Source organism: Pygocentrus nattereri, chromosome 14 (assembly GCF_015220715.1).
Source record: "Pygocentrus nattereri isolate fPygNat1 chromosome 14, fPygNat1.pri, whole genome shotgun sequence".
NCBI lineage: Eukaryota > Metazoa > Chordata > Actinopteri > Characiformes > Serrasalmidae > Pygocentrus > Pygocentrus nattereri.
Window position 1 is genome coordinate 35,201,205 of NC_051224.1, and position 22,263 is coordinate 35,223,467.

Sequence of the window (22,263 nt, forward strand, 5' to 3'; positions counted from 1 at the left end):
TCTCTGCCAGACTGGTAGAGAGAGAAAGAGCCAGAGAGAGAAAGAGAGACAGAGAGAGAGAGAGACAGAGAGAGGGGTAAACAGTAAATAAAGCTCTCTGCCCGGCTGGTAGAGAGAGTGTTTAAACATATGCAGACTCACATCTCTAATGAACGACTGCAGGCGGCTTTACGTCATCATTCAAAACACCTGCTTGGCTTCAGTGTATTGTTTGTCAACTTAATGTAAAGGCCTCATTCATCTGGCGCCTCACTTTCTCAGGCAGAGACTCCACTTTTAATCTGTTCTGAAAAAGATGAATGCTGGGTTTGAATCTCAGCGTTAGTGGGAGGCACTGATTGAAACGCTGCAGTTATGTAACTGTATTGTACGAGTGGCTGGAATGATAATTAATTCATGGCTCATGTCAGTTTTATGGGATGTGATGGCTGGTGATCTGCTGTAGCTTACAGCTGGTCAGACACTCTTGACAGAACAGAGATACGGGCTGTGTGTTCATAGAGTGTCTGAGTGCTGATGTGGGTTCCAGCTGAAAATGTTGACACACCTGCGCACCATGCCTAAAAAGGGGTTTCACTCTTTAAACATCTTAGAATAATAATGAAGACATCAAAGCTACAAAATAGCACAGAAAACTAGAGCTGCATTTACAGAAGTAAAAAATAATAATAATAACATGAGTGAGGAGAGAATTGGAAAAATAGCAAATTGGAAAAAAGAAGGTCAGAAGAAAAAGAGAAAAGGAAGGAAGAAAAAGAAAGAAAGAAAGAAAGAAAGAAAGAAAGAAAAAGAAAGGGAAACAGATGAGGAGATAGAAAGGTGGAGAAAAGAAGGCTGAGATAAGCGAGATTTATTTTGGGCAAATCCAGGATCATGGTCGATACAGTCCAGGTTCAGGTAGCCAACACGAAGAGCAGGACAGACAAACATGACAAGGAACACAGAAATCCTAATACTTAACACAACACTTCGAAAAGAACAAGCAAAACATCCAACACATCAAACATATCACACAAAGACCAACACAGACCAGGGCAAACATGAGTTATATACATGAGGGCTAACAAGGAATCACAAGACACAGGTGGAAACACAGGTGGGAACAATCATGGGTGGAGTCACTAAACAAGGGGGCTGGACTAAAAACCAAAACAAAGAAAACATGTGGACTAGACCAAAACACAACACGAACACATGTACAGGAATGGGAGGGGGCCAATCGTGACAAAGTCGACGTTTTAAAAGAAAGAAAGAAAGAAAGACAGGGAAACAGAGAGACGAGGAGATAGAAAGAGGGAAAAACAAAGGGTACATTTTAAAGGAAAGAAAGAAAGAAAGACAGAAATAAAGAAAGAACAAAAGAAAGAAAGAAAGGGAAATAGATGAGGAGATAGAAAGAGGGAGAAATGAAGGGTAAATTGTAAAAGAAATAAAGACAATCAATGTTGTACAATTGGAAGCGTTTGGTCAGAATGTGTTGAAGATTGTGAAACACACGTTCAGTCAGGTGTACCTAAACGTGTCACTGGTGGTCCTGATCCTTAGAACTCAGCTCAGGATAATGAGAACATGTTATAATTGTTATAAGAATCATTTTTCACTCAAAGCTTAATGAAAAACAGCAGAGAATTCTTTCGCAATGTGCGAAACTTTCAATCCATTTGTGGTTTTTAGCAGAAGCGGAGATATTTTTGAACAGTGTCATAAAGATGTAATGTGTCATAAAGATGTAATGGCAGACTTCATATGTTGTCGAGGCAGATTATCTTCTGTAAAATAACAGTCATGTTACCATTGTTATTACAGATATCATAATGTGGGATGTTATGACAGCTTATGTGACATGTGTGTACTTTATTTAGATGTAATGACGACAAACACTGTGACATCTATGATGACGATCATTGCTTGTGATGGCATCGTTCATATGGCATCTGCCATGACATGGTTACAGTATCGTTCTGTTAATGCTGCATCTCAAAGTGTTACTAAACATCCTTTACACTTTATTATGTTTTTGTCATTTTTTGACATTGAGAAAAGAGCAGAGTTGTCGACACAGAATGTAAATGTAATCCAACCATGTAATTATTATTGATTATGTAATTACCTTTTAACAGCGCATCAAAACAAAGGTAATAACTTTAAACTTCCAGGGTTTGAACCAAGCCACTCTGCAAACTCTTATCCTGTTCTTCTGGGTCCCTCTATAATCCAGTAAATGGCGTTTTCGTGCCTATTCGGGCCGCTCAGAACCGTGCTACAGCGCGACCTCTCCTCACTAAATCGCTTTTAAATGTTTTTTATTTCCCTGGCCGAGGACATTTTGTTGTCTAAAAGTCAGGGCGGCTAACCTCCTTCTGTCAGAGGCAGAGAGGGAGATTAACTGTCCAAGCGTCTCTCCTTTTCCCAGATGGACTACCAAGTGAGTCCAGCAGTAGCCGGGCGTGTGTCCGGCCGGCTGGACGAGCGCGAAAGGCCGGGGTTTGTTGGGGAGAGCCGCGGCCAGGCCTGCAGTAATCCTGTTATCTGTCTCTCTGAAGCTTAGCACTCTTCTGACCTCCAGACACAAACGTTAAGCCTGCCTCTCCATCCTTCCTCCCTGGCTCTTGCTCACTTCCTCTCATAGCATTCTGCTCACTCTTCTTCGTTGCCTCTCCATCTTTTATCTATTTTTTCTCTCTTGTTGTTTTCTAGCGTTTCCTCTAGGAGTGGGCATGGCTTGTTTAAATAGGTAAACTCATCTTAATAGTTGATTAATTGGTGGCCTATGAAGTTTGGAATAAAAACCAAACATATAGGTGTCTGCCAAGATGCGGATGGATGCCACTAGGGGGCAGTGTCCAAATCAGAATGTACAGAAATCGAATCACTCTAAAAGAATTAATAATTACTTTATGTGACATGCCTGTCCCCCGGGCCCCGAAGACAGCTGTGAAAGCCAGCAGGAAAGTGAGGCCTGAATCCCAAACATCGGCAAGGGAGGAGGACATCAGCTGCCAGAGAGGGCACATCGACGATGACAGCCACAAGAGGCACAAAGGCAGGTCGCACTAAGGCCACTTCATTATGCCTCACCTTTGATCCAGACAGACAAGCTGTGGAGCAGGAAGCAGGGCCTAGACAGAGGAGTTTGGGAATCCTGCCTTCAGAGCTCTTGTGGCTGTCATCATCGTCGTCCCCTTTCTGGCAGCTGACATCCTCCTCCCACTGCCTCATGTGTGCTTTGGCGGTGTTTGGGATTTAGGACACACTTTTTTTTAATGTTAAGGAGATGGGTCGTATAAGTGTTCGTAATGTCATAACTCTTTGCCAGCTGGTCCTCAAACTGATCCATTCTGCGCTAGTTCTAATTCAGCTTGCATCTTCTTTGGTTTCGTCCCACACCCAACAGTCGATGGGAACAAGTTTTGACACTCAAATCTCTAGTAAATTCTCAATTCAACAGATTGCAGTGAGGGCTGTGCAGCACCACAATAAGAACACCCACGGTGTTGGGTACGTCACCACTATAAACCTTTTATTTTACTTTTTTCTGAGAGAACCATTCTGAACGTTCTAACCAAACCACATATTCTGGGCTAAACTAAAATCAAGTTACCTACATGTTTCTGGAAACACACCTCTTGAATTAATATATATAATATCCATTGCCTCCTCTACTTTCACACCCACCATCTCCATGTCCACCTTAACTACATCCATAAACCTTCTCTGAGGTCTAACTCTTCTCCTTCTACCCGGCAGCGCCATCTCCAACATTCTTTGCCCAATATATCCACTATTCCTCCTCAACACATGTCCAAACCATCTCAACCTGGCCTCTCTGGCTTTATCTCCAAACTGCTCCACCTTCACTGTCCCTCTGATCTGCTCATTTCTAATCTTTTCTTAAGTATGACCAATTAGTTTAAATGTTTGTCATTTATTTACATTTTACATTGCGATATAAATATCGTGAGTGGTTGGTATGGTGTAGTTGGTAACACCTCTGCCTTCTATGCTGCAGACTAGGGTTCAATACAGGAGTCATCTGGTCATCAACACTTCATCTGCCTACCTGTGTAAAATGATCAAATTGCAAGTAAGAGGATCTGCCAAGTGCTGTAAATGTAATGTAATTTTTTTGTTGTTGTTGATGCCCTGGTTGCATAAACACAATTAGAGGTTGCCAAACAATACATTTTCCAAAACTACTATATCCTGCTATGCCATGATCTGACATTATATGCAGTGGTAGCAGAAGCACACAAGTCCCTTATTTGTACTTTATTAGGCCTCTGAGCACACGGTCATAAAACCCATAGAATGATCTGGGTTTGATCTTGATACTCATCCAAAGTCTTTACAGACTGGTTTCAAGTCGAGTCCCAGTGAGTAAAATTTAATGCCATTTTAACACTTAACACCAAAAACGATTGCAACATTAATATAGACTAATATTTACTGAAAGAGGCTCATTTTGACAAGCAATACAAAATTCTGTTCCAGTTCAACACACTGAAGGTCACACAACAAAAATAACACGAATTAGCTGGGCATAATCTAAAAACAACCACTAGTTTGAATGAAATTTAGACAAAGAATAGAAACCAGAATGGGTGACTAATTCTATTAATTCTATACTATTTAAATAACTATTGATTATGCAATTACATATTAACTAATATTAACTTTTAGAGGTCAAATCAAGCCACTCTAGAAATCAAAATGGTCAAAGTTTACAGGAGTGTTTATTTTAACTGTAAAAGAAATTCAAATAATTCAAACAAAGAAATAGGACCCAGTTTATTTTATTTACTTGCTAAAAAGCAAAGCAGTACCCTACCTTTGTGTATGTAGCAAACATATCACATGCTGAGCAGTGAATTTTTTAGTTTCCAGGCTCTGGAGGCAAATTTAAATAGTCACGCTTGTCTCAAAATTGAACCACACATAGTAATAATAGTACCAGCGTAACGCCGGGGAGCGAGGAGGCGGACGCATACGCTGAGATAAGCAAATCCAGGGTCGTGGTCATGACAGTCCAGGTTCATAGATCCCATACGGATAGAATGAGGGACAGACATGACGAAATCGCAAAACAGACTAACAGTTCCAACAGAACAAACAGTACATCCAACAAGCATACATGCATCAAACATACATCCAAACAAAGACCTGCAACCAGACAGGGGAAAACACAGGGCTTAAAAACAGAGGGACAGGTGGAAACACAGGTGGAGACAATCAGGGGTGGAGTCACGAAACAAGAGGGCAGGACTGAAAACCAAAAAACATAAAAGCACATGGACAGGACTAGGAAGTAAACACAACAGCAGCACATGGACAGGACTGGGAGGGGTCAATCATGACAAGGATTTTGGTGTCATTTGTGTCCAATTCGAAATTTAATTCAGAAGTCTTTTTAATTTTGGCTAGTTAAGCCATTAAATTCATGACCCAAGTCCAACACGAGTCCACCCCTCCGCTTGACATGTTCTAGCCTCTGTGCACCTCTGCAAGCAATGCCTTCCCATGAACTCCTTCTCTTTGCAGATATGTTTGTGTGCATCTTCACTGAAAAATATGTGCCATAACATTTGCACAGGCCACATTTTGTGTCATATTGTTCAATTGAGCAAATAAACAACGATTATGCATTAAATTCACAGACGTGTTCTCTGTGGAGGATGTGTTACATTTTCACTTATAAAACCAACAAAACGTCATTGGACCAGGGGCACCCAAACTTTTGAAGGAGATTGAAAATCAACAATTGTATTAATCAGATATAAACAGTTGTTATCATTATGCTTGACCAGGTAAAACATTTTATCATTGGGATTTTTGAAGACTGTGCATATGAAATGTTTGAATAGCAAAAACCATTGAAATGCCCATCCCTAGTTTTCATCTTCACAAAAGGCTAGAACTTGACATTTTCTCTCAGACAGGAGCTTTTCTCCTGTGATGAAGTCGGTGGCCTCATCTTCCTCCACCACTGAATAAATCAGCGAGAAACCTCCTTTGATCCAGTGACAAAGGTGTCAGGCACTTTCTTGGACTGAATAAAGTTTTAGGGAGTTCTAGTGTTTCTCCCCATAAATGTGCCATTGCACAAAGTAATTTATTAAGAAGACAATGAGGCGTACAGGAGGCCATTACTCTCGCTGTCTAAACCATATGTCGAAAGTAAACACACAAACCTCGAGCACAGTTTTTTTTCCCCTACTTTTTTATGTTCGGGGCGTGATGCTGTAAAAACGGCAGGACCAGACTGACATGTTTACACACTCTTATTTCCAACCTCGTCTTGTTAATCGAAGGCGGTCCTGATGTGGTGTGGGACGTCTCTGCATTGGTATGCAGGGTCCTGGCTCTTCATAATGGGATAATTGGCAGGCTCTCAGCTAGATCTGCTGATAGGTCAGAATCTAGATCAAAGTCCACAAGCATGCAATTTGCAATGCTAATTTCCGCCCGAAGAGTAATTGTGCTTAGGAGAGGGGCGCTAAACGAGGAGCTTTGTAGCCTCTCTAAAGAGCCTTTTGTCTAGCTGAAAGCCACAAAGGGAGAGATTATATTGCTCTTCAGATTTGATTGGCCTCTTCCATTGACTTACATGACCCCAAGGACTGGAGAGATAAACCCTGAACTTTGACCCGTGTAAAGGCAGCAAGGATGTGTCTGAGGAACTTTGGTGTCTCAAAAGAGCAAATGGATGGGCGATTTCAACAATTCCTGGGTTAAAACACATCCTCAGTAGAGATAGTGCTTGAAATTAGCCTCATTATCTCTCACTTGAGAACATCACGAGAGCTTTGCAGATTCCTGGTGAAAGTGAATGAAGTGTGGAGATTAGAAGTTAAAAGTGCTCTAAGGGGGCATGTGAGTTATAAGTTAAATACAGCTCAATCATCACTAGTACTTTAATCAGGCATGAATTTTTTATTAAAACCTGGATGTAGGGCAAGAATATCTACCGGAGATCTTCCCTCAGCACCAGGTTTAGAATCTGAACCAGAAAACCTGTCCAAAATTCTGTCCAAACACTTGTGTAGTCCAAAAAAATTCTGTCCAACCCCAGCTGTAGCACAACAAAATTCAGTTTGAACTTGACTGCAGCTTGTTTCTGTCCAAACCTAACTATAGCCTGAAAAAATTCTATCCAATCCCTACTGTAGCCCACCAAAATCTGTCCCAGTCTGATCAGAGGATGTCTACTACTGACTCAATAAAACTAAAGCATGTAGGTAAGTAGAAACAGGGATAAATGTAGGTCATAATTTATTAATAGTGGGAGATTTGCTATGAAAAAGCAGAACATGAAATTTGAACTAGTCTTAATCCTGATCGAGCTCACCTGAACCCAATGAATAGGTTTCAATGAGTTCTGAGGGACAGCTCCAGCCACATTGATGCAGGTAGGCCTATTCCAAATAATTACCAGGTTCCTTACCACTTTACTTGAAATCGGTCTAGCCTGAACTGAGTGCTGAAGAAAAAGTAATCATCGGGGGGAACTGAGATAAGAATTTCTAAAATTCTCCGTCTTAATTAGTGTCGCTCTCCAAACCCTACCCATGTGCATCCACATTCGCACAGCAAAGGCGTCAAACCATACGGTCATTATCCGTACCGCCACTTCCGCCTGCCCTTCTGTTGTCTGTTTGTTCCAGCAGATTTGCTTCATATTTCCCTCTTGTGAATTCATCCTGTTCTTCATTCTGAGATTTACATGCCATGCTTTTTCTTGTGTCACGGTTTGAAGGCCATGAAAAGCAGGCCGTCCTCAGCGGCAAGGTTCAAGAGTCCTTTAAACATGCTCATTCGATTCATCATGTGGTTTGCGTCTTTGCGCATTTGGCCACGAGCCTTTCTGTGGGAGGCTTCCAGGTCTGCGAGACCCCATGCTCCTTCAGCTCACAGGGGAATTAGAGTGATAGATCAGGGAGGAAGCATGCCTGGTTATTATTACCTAATTCCAGATGGCTGCTTTGATGGCAACAAATGGCCTGCAGCCGCGCAAGCGCCCAGCAATGAAACCGTCAGGCCATGCTAGCGCAGATTTCTCCTGGCACAAGCGCAGGACTGAAATTAAGGAGCTCTGCGAGGCGGGAATACTGACTTGCTGACTAATGACTCACAGAATCTTCATTAGCGTGGACTCCTCACTGCGGCACTGCAAGCAAGCGTGCCCTTGTGCTGACCTTGTAGCTTGACCTTGAGGGAGCAAAGATCAGCGAGTGGGTCGGTCAGAATGTGTCCTGTTCCTGGGTCAAGGTGAACTGAGTGTGGTGTTGAACTATTTCCACTTTTGCCAAATATTGTCCAGCAGCCACAACCATTTAAAGTTTGCTTCCATAGTTCTGGAGAAGCAAAGCTCTATAAACATAGACAAAGGTGGACCAAATTCAGGCATCAAAATGGCATGTATTACTCCATATTTCAAAGAATGTCAGAAACCATATAAGCAAGTCTACTTGAAATGACTTCAAACTTGGCACAGCATAAGTCAAGCATGGTGCGATATTGCAGTATAAACATTCATGACTTAGCTACATTAGCCTCAAAGCTCCAGTGCAAAATTAAAGAAGCCAGCTTCAGACAGCAAACGCAATTTGGTCGATCAAGTATAGGGGATCACTTAATGGGAAAATTCCATAAATCTGGTTAATCGTAAAACTAGCTGCATTCAGCTTTCGTGTTTTGTTGCATACCACTAACTCATCATGATGCGCTAACTCTCCTGTATTGTGTTGCTGTGCTGTACTCTGTAGGAGGTGATGCAGATGGAGGCGCAGCTGGGAGGCCGACTGATTGACGAGCCACACGTGCTCCTCTTCAAAGACAGCTACCACAACCTGCGCCTCTCCATCCACGACCTGCCCCAGGCTCACTGGAGGAGCAAGCTACTCACCGGGTACCAGGTGGGACTCTTTCTTCCTTTCATTACCCCTCTCCTTCTTTCTTTTCTCCCTTTTGTTCTCAATCTTTTGCCTCCATTCCTACCTCCCCCTCTTCTCCTCTCCACTTCTGACTCACTCTCCTTGTTATTACACTTTTTTATCCTTAAGATGGCTGTTAGCCATTGTTCACTTCCATTTTTTTAAGCAGTGCTAGCGTGTTCCACTGTCTGAGCTTGATCATTGGCCCTCTGAGCAGGAGTTTAGCTGATTTCCCTGTGGGGGCCACATTTAAAAAGGCTTCTTGATATGTTGTCCCAGCCAACATGAGATTCTTAATGCTGGGTGCACTTCTGTGTTGGAGAGTGCTCTAATTGGATATTTCTTTGGTTTGGCCTCATTAGGCCATTTCTGAACATGCAGGGATTGTGCCGAAACCCCATTAAAGAGCGAACGGCCGTGCAGGGAGCGCAGGAGTGCTGCTCTTTATAGCCTGCCTGGCCTTGGCCATGAGTTAACAGCTCCTTGAACCTTAAGAGAAGCATCTGGAGAGCAGGAGGCCTCACTGGAGGCCAAACAGGTTTAAAACTAATTCTGGCCCTCGTTTCTGGAGGGAGTTACATGTACGGTTGCTTATAAATGCTGAAGAATGACTCTCCTACCTGTTGTTAGAACCTGTGAGAAGTATTTTTAGCATATCTTACATCTGTATTAGCTTGTTATGTAGGGGACTTTGTATTTTTATTTTAGGTTCTGCTTTTATTTTTTGTATTTATATTGAAACATTGAGGACGGAGCTTCCAGTCATTCTTCCCACCACTCGCTGGGTTTTTGGTGATTATCAACAGTCCCTTTAGGTAGGTTTTAATTTTTAAGAAATATCCTCATGGCAACAAATATATTTAAGTGCATAACACTAAGTAATACAGTAATAGTAAATTCTGTACAGTTGTAAAAATAGACCAGGTCAGTCTTATAAAGCATGATATAATAACCATTGTAAACATTCATGTAGAAGGTACAGCATCTGTGTATGTCACATATTTATTGCTCAGCAATTCAGCAGCCCCTTAAAACGCCTACCTGTATTCCAGGTATGTGTTATGTGTACATTCTCTCGGAGTTGGAGGAGAAATGGAGTAAAGCAGAGATTCTCCAGGGACGGTGAAGCAGTAGAGTACGGCGCTAAGGCAGAGTGCAGATGTGTACCAGCAGTTCCATCTCACCATGGACACATTCCTCAGCCCTTATCTCAGTAATGCTCAGCTTAGCACAAGCTTAGCACATCAGCTGCACTCAGTCTGTACAACAGCTCCCCCTACAGGGGACAACGATGCACTGACTGAGCTCATCAACTTGAAGAAGTGACTCAAAACATGAGACTGCCTGCTGCTCTGTAGATGCCATGTTTGCTTAAGGGATACGAAAAAAATGTAGAGTAAACAGAGCTTGAAAAACATCGTCTCACGAATCAAAGTTAACAGGCACCATTAAGGATTGTTCAAAGAAAATCATGCCGATTTGTCAGGTTGAGCTAAAACCTCTAAAAATGCTTGAAAAGTTCTTATCTAAAAGAATGGTAACAAAGTATATTGCTTCTTAATGTGTCACTGCTGCTTACTATTGTTAGCTATTTTAGCCCTGCTTAAAAAAAGACCATTAGAAACCATTAGGATTAAAACCAAATGGTTTTGCTTTCTAATGGAAATTGGCTTAGTGGTTTGTACCAGAGGCCACTAGTTTCCTGTAGAACACCTTCAGATTCTATTAGGAAACATTTAGAATCAGCCATTAATCACATGTTAAACCATTAGGACCCTTTGCATTGTGTTTCCAATCCATTAAAAAAAATACATTTCAAAATCATCAGGAATGGAAACACTTGCAAAAAAAAACATAAATTGGTAAAAAGCAATGAAATGTTCTGGTTGCTTGTTGTTTTGGTTGAGCTAAAATGTACATTAAAGAATATTATCTCCAATATAATCAGCTTTGTTGGCATGTTTGTTTGACTATAAAATTACTAATAGTGTTAATCATCTTGCTTCCAGTCTAATATGTACCCTGCTCAAAAAAACCCATAGAAACCATTAAGTGTGTCTGGTGGTTCCTGATGGCTTCCCAACATTTTGGCTTTTTTAATGAATTGGTTTCATGATATACAGGATCCTAATGGTTTAGCATGTGACTAGAGGCCGATTATAGTTGCATTTGATGGGTTCCTAGTGTGATGTAAAGGTGTTTTACAGGAAACTAGTGGTCTTTATTGGAAACCAATTCCAATTAGAAAGCAAGATCAGTAGGTTCTTTTTCAGCAGGGCAGTTGCTGGCTTTCACTTACAGATGGTCAGATTAGCATATGAACTCTAAAAGTATCTGACTATTGCTTCCACTGTAATGTGTAGTTGCCAGTTTTCTCTCATTGTTAGCCAAGTTAGCATAGTTAGTTGAGCTAAAGAGTCTAAAAATGATTAACAAATGTAGCTTTGAGCAAATTTCTTCCAGGATATGTGACGGCCAGCGTCCACTTCCTGTTAGTCATTTTAACATATTAGGTTTAGCTAAAAGAAGTCTAAAAATAGCTAAAAGCTAACTTTAAACATGTTGCTAGTAACGTGTTGTTGCAAGCTTCCTCTGTTAGCCATGTTAGCACCCTTGATTAGCTAAAAATGGCTGCTTCCCTGCTGAAAAAGGACTGTTAGAAACCTGTGGTTTCTCATAGGAATTGGCTTAATGGTTTTCAATAGAGACCACTAACAAGTGTTCCTGTAGAACACCTTTGCATCCCGTTAGGAAATCTTCAAAGGCATTTAGAACCAGTCGCTGGTCACCTGTTAAACCGTTAAGATCCATTATGTCCATTAAGAAGCCAAACCACATTAGAAAACCACCACAAACCAGCATAAACACAATGTTTTTTTTTCCAGGAGGGTTAAAAAGTATCTTAAAATATGTTGTTTCCAGTGTTATGTGGGTGCTAAAGTTAGAACTGAAAACTGTATGCTGTAAATCGTTTTATGACCGCTTTCAGTGTTTTTTTAAGCTATCAGTAGCAGTAAACGCTCGCACCTGGATGAGTAGACCAGCTTTGTTCACTGCGTAGTCATAAATCATATTGTGGTCTTCTCTTAACTGGTGCTTAACTGCTTAACTTAAAAGGTTTTTTGTCATATCGCTTATTCTTTTTGAATGAAAGTAGCATGGCCTGCTATGGTGTATAGTATTAAGCTTTAGTTGATATACACAGTACAGTTGGTTCATGGGCTGTTAAGCTCACTACTGGAGTCCAGAGAGCTCTACTCAGGGTCATAGGGCCCAAGAGGCAGATCTACTTCTAGGTCTAGAGCACTTCTAACATGGAAGGGCATGATGCACTGAAAAAAGGATGCATTGAGTTGATGTGATTCAGGTGTTTGCACCATTTCCATGTGAATAAAATGTCTACACTTAACTTACATTTGGTAATAATTGCATTGATGTAATTATTTGTTGACATGCTACAGCACTATGCAAAAGTTGGAGACCATCTGTCTATTTCTAGTCAAAACAGCCATTGAATACCAGTCACTCATTTTTCAGCATCTGGAAAAAAGCAGAAAACATATATTTAAAAGAAAATCACTTCCATTTTTCAGTATTTAGTGTGTCTGCCTTTATTACAGCTTCCATTGTTTTCAATTTGTCAAAGAAATCCGCCAGGATAGTTTTCCGCACATTCAAAGTTCAGTCTTAGAAGTTGGTTGCACTGCCTGAATCTCACGATTCAGGTAATCCCACCATGATGTTGAGCCCATTGTTCTAAGAACACCAGCAGCTTCTTTGTTTATCAGCTCCACTTACTGTATAGCTGCACTTTGTAGTTCTACAGTTACAGACTGTAGTCCATCTGTTTCTCTGATACCCTGTTCTTCAGTGGTCAGGACCCCCATGGACCCTCACAGAGCAAATACTGTTTGGATGGTGGATCGTTCACCACACTGATGTGGTGATGGTGTGTTAGTGTGTGTTGTGCTGGTAAGAGTGGATCAGACACAGCAGTGCTGCTGGAGTTTTTAAGCACTGTGTCCACTCACTGTCCACTCTATTAGACAGTCCTACCTAGTCAGTCCACCTTGTAGATGTAAAGTCAGAGATGATAGCTCATCTGCTGCTGCACAGTTTGTGTTGGTCATGCTCTAGTCCTTCATCGGTGGTCACAGGACGCTGCCCACAGGACGCTGTTGGCTGGATATTTTGGTTGGTGGACTATTCTCAGTCCAGCAGCGACACTGAGGTGTTTAAAAATTCCAGCAGCACTGCTGTGTCTGATCCACTCATATCCACTCACATGTTATGCCTGATCAATGTATCTGATGGGGACAGTTTTGGTGGTCTACCAGGTCTTCCAGGTGGTTGTTAGGAGTCCAATTTTCTCAACTCAAGTTTTCGAAACTTCTGCTTTCTCACTTTCACTTTTCTCACTGACTTTTTTTCTTCCATATGCAGGTGGATTATTTTGTCTAATCTCAGAATTATCTCCTGATAATTAAGAACCTCTACTTAGTCTGTGGTCTTTGACTTAGCATATAAAATGATAGACAATATTAACTTAGTCACATATTTTGATTGGTAATATATAAATAAATAAATATGAACATTTCATTATTATATCATTTCTGACACTCTCTCTCTCTCTCTCTCTCTCTCTCTCTCTCTCTGTATAGGAGATCCCATTCTATCACATCTGGAGTGGCTCCCAGAGGAGCTTGCACTGCACGTTCACGCTGGAGCGGCTGAGTGTGAGCACGTGTGAGCTTTCCTGCACGCTGTGTGTGTGGCAGGTGGAGGGAGAAGGCCAGAGCTTCAGTCTCGACTTCAATATCTCCAAGGTAACTGCATCGGCGCTGTCCACTCACAGTCCAGCAGGGCAAGCACGCTGCAGCATTTCCTCCGATTTACCACCTCATGCATAATGCATCGGCCAACTCTGACGGCCTTCATGAGCTGAATCAGAAGGAAAGCGTGTTGCACTGGCATGACAGTGGCTTACTGACACAGCCGCCCGGCTTCAGGACTCATTGTGGCTGTTTTGGTTCTTAGACTTGGCATTCCACTGCAATTATTAGGGTTTTAAAACAATTAAAATAATCACAAATTCAGTAACATCATTTGAATCCAAGATTAGCATGAAAAAATGTATTATGATGGTCAATATGCTACAAACTAATGCTGAGTGAGTGAAGGTCAGCATTTCTCACTGCCCACCTGCTCAGATATGTCCTCATCCTCCTTAAGCAGCTTGCCTTCTTGGTGCCAGCTCACAGTAGCTGGCCAAAAAGGCTACCAGCCCACTGGGACGCTGGAAACTTTCCTGATTACCCACTACGGCATGCTCTGTCCACTCATACTTTTTGAGCTTTTCTCTGGGTTATACAAATATATCACTGTTCTCAAAACCTTTTATCTCCAAAATGGTAACTTTACAAGGGAAGGAAAAACCTACTTTACTTTTAATGTAAGTCAGTGGAGGCCGTGTTTTTTCCTAATAATTTTAGGCCATTTCTTTTGGTCCATTCATCATGAAATGAACACACAATGTAAAGGACAACAAGCAGTTTCAGGTTATGTCAAAAACTGAAAAGTATATCACAACAAGGCGCTGTTATTGATAAATTTCTCATAGTTTTAATAATATGCTTGCATCATCTTATACTTTTGGCATATGTGCTTGGTAGGAATACCATATACCATGAACCTTGAAATCTATGAGACTGTAGGCCAGCTATGAAAGCTATTCTCATTATCTGGGCATATCAAAATAAGCAATTACAGGAGACCAGCAGGACACAAAGCCAAACATGTCAAGGTGCAGTTTTGCAATTACTTCCTCCATTAAAAATAAGCATTTAACCTTCTTTAGCCATTGGCTTATGAATGGTGGCTGTGGTTTAAGCCAAGATGTCTTATTGTTCAGCTTTTGTTCAGCGCTCTGCTAACCACACCAATTAGGTCTCCAAAAAGAAATCACTGCTTAATTTATCACAACAATTACGATAGTGCTCACCCTGGTTTTACGCTTATAATCATCATAATCTTCATTTAATCAAGACTGTTTTATTATATCCTGACCCTGCAGGATAACAGGCCACTGGACAGTGATTTCCTGCTGGTGGACAACAGCACCCCAGCCTTGGCGGGCCCCAGCGCCTTTCAGATCCCATACCTCATCCGGCAGAAAATCTGCAGCAGTCTGGACGCTCCCTGCCCCAACGGAGCCGACTGGAGGCTGCTGGCTCAGAGACTCAAGCTCGACAGGTAACTTTGCTCATTAGAGAGTCGGAACAGAGTTTTAGAAATGCAGGGTTTCATTCCAAAATGCTCTACTATTTATAAGAAATTGGTCTATAATGACTTTTTGAAAAAAATAATAGCTGATGATAAAGGAAGACATTGATTTCTCTCATAAAAATGGTAATAATACCTATATATATATATATATATATATATATATATATATATATATATATATATACACGCACACAAAAGATGGTTCTTCGAGGGTTCTGAACACTCAAAGAACCTTTTTGTGTAGTAAGGGTTCTTTCTATCATTAAAGGGTTCTTCAAACTGATTGATGGAGAGCGTGTTTTATATGGTTCTACATAGAACCTTTATTAAAATGGTTGTATATAGCACCAAAAAGGGTTTTTCTATTATTACAGGTTTGACATCGTAACAATAGAAGAATTCCTCTTGGCACTAGAACACTTTTAATAAAGGTTCTATATAGAACCATCTACAGCACATTCCCAATCAATCTGAAGAGCTTTAACAATGCAGAGAACCCTTTAATCACGCAGAGCATCCATGGTTCTATATAGAACCATTTTCTGTACTAAAGAACCCTAGAAGAACCATCATTTGATTAGAGTTCACATTTTTCAAGCTATAAAACTCCTCTCAGTGAGGACTGGACTCTCCGCAATGACCTTGCTTTTCTTCCCAAAAACTTGTTGGGTCTTATATAACACTTACGTAATGTTCATGAAAAGTTAACTCCAAACACGGCATGCTGTAGCTACATCTGGGCTTCCACGTGGAATACAGACGCAAAAACTCAACTCGTCTTATGCTGTACTTGGAAGTGGGATGCTGGAATTACATCATTTTTGACCAGCACAAAGCCATGCGATGGCTGAAGTACAGCAAGTGAGGAAACAAACCTGTGTTCTATGAGCCATGATATCAATAATGTCTGAAGCCAAGAAAGCCTTGATACATAAGTGGATTTTTACTATTGCGCTTAATGTTTATTTCCATTTCTTTTATTGTTATAGTGTTTTACTGGTGAAAACACACCACAGCTCAGTTTTCATGAGGCTCACTGTTGTTCAGCATCAGTAGCATTGTAACTCTTACTCTTGTGATCTGTTATCAACTAGAAAATGATGCTAGTAAAACAAGCTAAACAAAAGACAGCTGTTTTAGTCTATGTTGTGCCAAATATAATCTCTGAAATGACTAGTCCTACTTTATATTCAGCGTCTCTAATAACTGTGTAGCTACATGTGAGCAACATATGCAACAACAATGCAACTGTTGATGAAATGATTTAGTCACTGTTACAGATGGATTACAGAAGTACAGCCTATGTAATTACACGTGTATCAGCTTCAGTTTTGCCTCATGTATTTACAAAAATGTATCTTAATAGTTGTAACAGGATGTAATTACATGTAATCTCATGCAATTACACTTATTTGAAAGTGTAACATTAACACCACTACAGGAACGTTCCAGTGTAGAAGATGTAATTACATGTGGTGAAACTGAAGTTGATACACATGTGTAATTACATGTGCCTGTACTTCTGTAATCCATCTATAACACTGATTAAACCATCAGTAGTTACAGTGTTATTGCATATGTTATTTATGTGTAACTACAGACACGATATAAAATGGGACCAAATCACAGGTAGGAGCACTCTCCCAGTGAAAACAATAGCAAAAAGTGCCTTGGTCAGCAACAAGCACTTCCAGTTTGAACCAGCCCTAAGGGTTTTGCACAGAACTGTAAATTCAAGAAAATGAATCAAAGATACATTTTGTACACATGACATTTATAGTTATAGAATAACTCAGTTTTACTAGCCCAATTAGCTCCAGAGGCATTGCCTTAGGATGATACCCTTGCCCTGCTAGATCTGCCCTGGTCAACTGTAAGTTCTTTTATTGTGAATAACAATCAACTAGGAGTAACAACAGCTCAACCATATAACAGCAGAGTGGGGGTGCTGAAGCTCATAGAGTGTAAAAATCTGGTGCATCACTCAGTACATAGTTCCAAACTGCCTCTGGAAGCAACATCAGCACAATAACTGTACTTTGAGAGCTTCATGAAATGGGTGTCTATGGTTACATCCAATCCTAAGATCACTGTGTGCAATACCAAACGTGGGTGTAAAGTACATCACCGCTGGACTGAGGAATGGTGGAAATGTTCACTGGAGTGATGAAACACACTTTTCTGTCCAGCAGTCTGATGGATGAATCTGAGTTTGGCGGATGACAGGACAACACTACCTATCGAAATGTATTGCACTAACAGTAAAGTTTGGTGGAGGAGGGATAATGAGCTGGGGTTGTTTTTCAGAGTTTGGGCCCCTTATTTCCAGTGAAGGGTAATGTTGATGCTTTGGCAAAGACGTTTTAGACAATTACATGCTTCCACTTTTTGGCAACAGTTTGCACCCCTTTGAAACAAAGTGAGCTCCATAAAGACACGGTTTGATGAGTTTTATGGGGATGAACTCCAGGGGCTTGCACAGAGCCCTGACCTACTTAGTGCTCATGACTTGGTACGTTCATTGCATGTGATGGTAAAGTCTATGGCCATATAGTGTATCTTGTTATGAATGTGAAGAATAAAATTGGTATTAACAGGTCTCGATATTATCAATGTGGCTAATTGACCGCTACACACAAACATGATCTCTGGCTGAGGGCTAATATTCACTTTAACATAAAGTTAGTTCAGACAGCGGCCGGTGGCTGTAGATCAGCGGTGTGTTATCGGCTCTTACACCTGGTCGGGTTCCTCCCCGCGCTGCCTTGAGCTGCTTATCGAACACAGGCTGAGTCCACAGGAAATTACAAGGCTGTGATTTAATTATGCTCCTGTTTAACTTCCTCTAGGTAATGAAACATAATGGGTAGACTTCATTTGTCCAATAAGCTTTACTTGGTCCAATTAATTACAATTTGAATTGGTGAGGCTCAGGTTCAATTAGCACACAGGCCCAAAACAATCCATTTTCATTTAGTCCATTGAGAAGACTGTGGAAATTTAGAAGCATTTCCAAATAACTGTTTTTCCCCTCATAAAACTTTTCTACAGAGGTGAGTAGAGCGACCTTAACCCACACTCGAGCAAGAGTCTTGTTACTATTCCTAATACTGTTTACATTGTGTTTATGTTAATTGTAGCTGTCATGACGTCTTGAAGCCTTACTTGACCATAACTGAATGTTTTAGCATTTAAAAATACTCAGAGTACAAATTTATTACCATTTTACTTAACTGAGTAAACTGAAATGGTTAATGTCGACCTCTGGCCTTCTAAGCATGTTTGAAACAGAGAATCCAGCTCTTGCCCTCCTTTATAACCCACCACTCTATAGCCTGTGCGAGTATTCACTCGAGATAAAGTGCATGTAGAGAACAACGCACCGAGCCTCTGGGCATTTGAAGAACAGAAAAAGGCCGTTAGATCGAAGTAGCCACTCCAGCAAGCTTTTGGAGATGCCATCCTCCAGCACTGGCCATGCAGCCAACAAGAGCCTCCGCTTTGTTTTTATCGATCAGCTTTGATCCGAAAGGGTCTGGCTGGTCAATGGGAAAAAGGTCACCGGCTACCTGAAAATGAACTGGCGAGCTCACTGTAAACAAATAGCCTGCAGAGCTGATGGCAGTTATTTTAAAGCAATTCCAGGCAGTATGGATGTACAGTAAATGTCCAAAAAATTGACACCTGCATATTCAACTTTTCTTCTGAATTCAGGAGCATTAATGAGGAGCTTGGCCTCCTTTGCTGCAGTAACAGCTTCTACTCTTCTGAAAAGGCTTTACACTAGATGTTAAAACATTGCTGTAAGGATCTAATTGCAGGCCAAAAAAACCTTAAATGAGGTCAGATCACTCTAAGGCCAAATTCTATTTCTTGGAATGGAGTTAAAGCAGTATTGGTTGAACTCTTCCTCTAAAAAATGAGACCCTTAAATAAAAAAGAGCATCACTTCATTAACAGCTGCTAGCGCTGCTCTGTAGGCTACCCTGCCAGTCTGTAGTGACAGCAGAGGAGGGTAAAGTTCAGCACCTTACTGCTGGACATTTAGGAAAGCATATGCCGTCAAAGAAGAGGATGTGATAATTATTTATTATCACCCACCCCTAATTCTTTGGGGATATGAAGCTGAAGTCAGCTTTTCACCAGATTCTTGTTTGAATTTCTCGCTCCACCTTAAATGGAACAGCAGTCACGTTCTGGTGCTGCAGCCTGAGAACAGGAATAGGAAATTTAGTTAGTTAGCTACCGAGACATTAGCGTACTATTAGCGTTTTTTTTTGTACTTGTTACGAAGAAAATAACCATAATACATTGAAATGACAAACTAAGATAAAACAGTGGTCATCGGAATTTTTTAACTGAAAAAATTCTCACATTTGTGGGTTTCTTTGGTCGCGAACGCAGCCATCTAGCCCGTTTTGTTTTCCTCATAACACTCTGTATGGAGTGAGTCTGTGAAAGACCTCCGTTTGGAGGGCCATGTAGCCCTAACACTTCGCCCTAACCCTCTATCTCAACAAAAATCAGGACACCCTACCTCTATGTGTGAACGTGCAAACGGTGGGCTAAGGGCTAAGTGGTAGGACCAAGGAGCGAAAAGGGATTGAGCATAATTCATCCCAAAAGTATCAGATGGAGCTTCAGCACTCCAGAGTGTGTACAAAATCTTCTTCAATCGTATCTGAAAAGCATCCCTGGTGGCTCCTCATGAAGCTGCTCCTGAGAATGCCAAGGCCAGTAACCTGTAAGCCCAGGTAACCTAAAAGTTTTCTTTCTAACTAGGTTAAACTTTCTCTCATGGACGTCTAATGTATGCTCTGTGAATAACACTCTAATGTCCAATAAATGAACAATGTATTTGGCCAAAATCCACTCATTTTGATTTAAACTGGGCAGTCCTAATCTATGCAATTAACCATTCTCAAATTGACTTGTTGCGCCAAAGGTTTCTTTCTCTTAGACTTGCTAAACAAAGGCTAACAACCAAGCAAAAGCTAACCAAGGAAGCAGAACTGAGCTACCAAACTAGCTCACTTGTCATCCATCCTTTCAATCAGCCGGCCTTCCCAGTATTTTATCCTTTGGTTTGACCGTCCAACCAGTCATGTCAGCGTTCCATGTGAACTCCACAACCAGCAGCAGTAAAGTGAAAAAGAACATTGCCTTCTTTCAAGGTATGACCAAATAAAAGCTATTCAGTGTTTTTAGTGAGCTGTGTGGGACACAGTGGAGTCTACAACACTCCTGTAGAACACGCCTGTTCTACTTCAGTGTCGTTGCAGACCAGAAGTGTTGGACAGAAGAATGACCACGTCCAGACAAATCTCAGATTGGTGTGATCATTGGTGTTTTAGCATATTTCATTTTAAGGTGTGAGTCCAAATGTCTGAATAGTGCTGTATTGTGAAGCGACATTAGAAACCAGCATATATCCTGAATAATTTAGGGAGTTTATTATTCAGAAGATGTGAACGTGGGGTGACTGTCTACACTGGCTGGTGTGTAGAACAGCGCAAACAAAATGTTCTCCGCTCAGTTCCCGTCGGACACCCACACACAGATATTTCTACAGTCTGTTAATATAGAATAACATATGTATTACTGCTCTGTGCAATCAGATTTAGATATATATATTTCATGCTAAGCTTTTGTGTAAGCCTGTCTGGCTTCAGTGCTTTTATACTAAATAATAGTGATGGACAAATGGGACTATTACAGTTGTGCTTAAGCTCACTGATGCTCAGTGACACTTATGTTGCATCAAGTCTGGATGTAGCTCACACTGTAAGTAGTGAAACAAGCACATAGACTTGGAGTTTTTCAACAGTGATGTGCAGTAAACACTAAATGTTTCATTGGCTGCAGACATGGTTGCTGGTTGTGCTAATACTCTGCCAAGGCATTTGCTACTACTGTATACAGTGGGAGATCCATTCCCTGAATAATGGAGCTCTATCCAATACCTTTGACATGAGCTGTGGTCCAGAAATAATGACACAACTTGACCTCACTAATGCTTTTGTGGCTGAATGCAATCAAATACTCACAACAGTGTTCCACCAGCTAGTGTAAAGTTTTACCCAAAGAGTAGAGCAAATGGGGGAGTGGTTGTAAAGGGAAAACTTTGCTTTGAAACAATTGTTGAAACACCCAATGGAAAATTGTCCAGTCAGGATTATTTCTTTATTATTTATTTATACAGTCAAGCAAGCTCTTCCATTGGTTAGGCTGATCTGAAGGCCTACTGTATCAGATGAGTCACCAACATTATTAGGAATTGACAGAAGAACCAACCAATCACATTTTGATGGCCAATCAGTGGGGCCAATTTGGTTAGAAAATACTAGACCTTCTGGAAGTCCAAGGTACATTGCTGATTGCAGGTATTGGTCCGTAGTCTAACAGGTTTCAGTTGTTATAAATGTGCAAATAAGGTCAAGGATATGTTAACATATGTTACAAACCTCAAATAAAACATGGAATTTTTTATTCACATTTAGAGCAAAAACAAGTTTTACAAGCTTTCAATGTCCATATTTAGTCCACGTCTAGACCAAAACACCAGTGTTAGCTTGTGCTAACATACTTTTAGAAACCCAATAGGGTGCTATCAGAAAGTGTCCTTATCCTAAAAGTGGGTTTACGTTTTCTGACCAAGCTTTGGCATTCATGGTCTGAACTAAATTCCAAGCACCAACGCTCTCAGCACCAACTTCGTAAGATAATTTTAGGCCTTCTGGAAGTCTTTAAAACGTTATTGTGTCAGGTCTGAGTCAGGGGTTAGACATGGAAAACAGCAACAGCAGAAGGAGTCATATATGCTAATAAACCTCAAATAAAACATGGAATGTCTTTAAAAGCATCACATGTTTCTAACCTAGAATGGTCATGTGAACTGCCATTAGTTTAGAGGTGATGTACTGTTAGAATCCCATAGGGACGCTAACAGAAATTAGCATTATCATAGTGCTAATTTATTTTTTTTTGTTTTGAGATTTGACATTTATGGTCCAAACTTGACCATGGTTCTCTGATACCCTTGATTTCA

At 40.8% G+C, this 22,263-nt stretch overlaps 1 protein-coding gene across 4 annotated transcripts in view; it reads left to right on the forward strand.

The window, feature by feature from the left end:
* Window positions 1-22,263, forward strand: part of unc5a (unc-5 netrin receptor A) — a 322,248-nt gene that overhangs the window by 294,160 nt on the left and 5,825 nt on the right. For all 4 annotated transcript variants that reach the window (XM_017706248.2, XM_017706250.2, XM_017706249.2 and 1 more), the window contains 3 exons: window positions 8,763-8,912; window positions 13,592-13,756; window positions 15,004-15,182. In XM_017706248.2, the coding sequence (XP_017561737.1) occupies window positions 8,763-8,912; window positions 13,592-13,756; window positions 15,004-15,182 (494 nt within the window). The remainder of the gene's footprint in view (window positions 1-8,762; window positions 8,913-13,591; window positions 13,757-15,003; window positions 15,183-22,263) is intronic.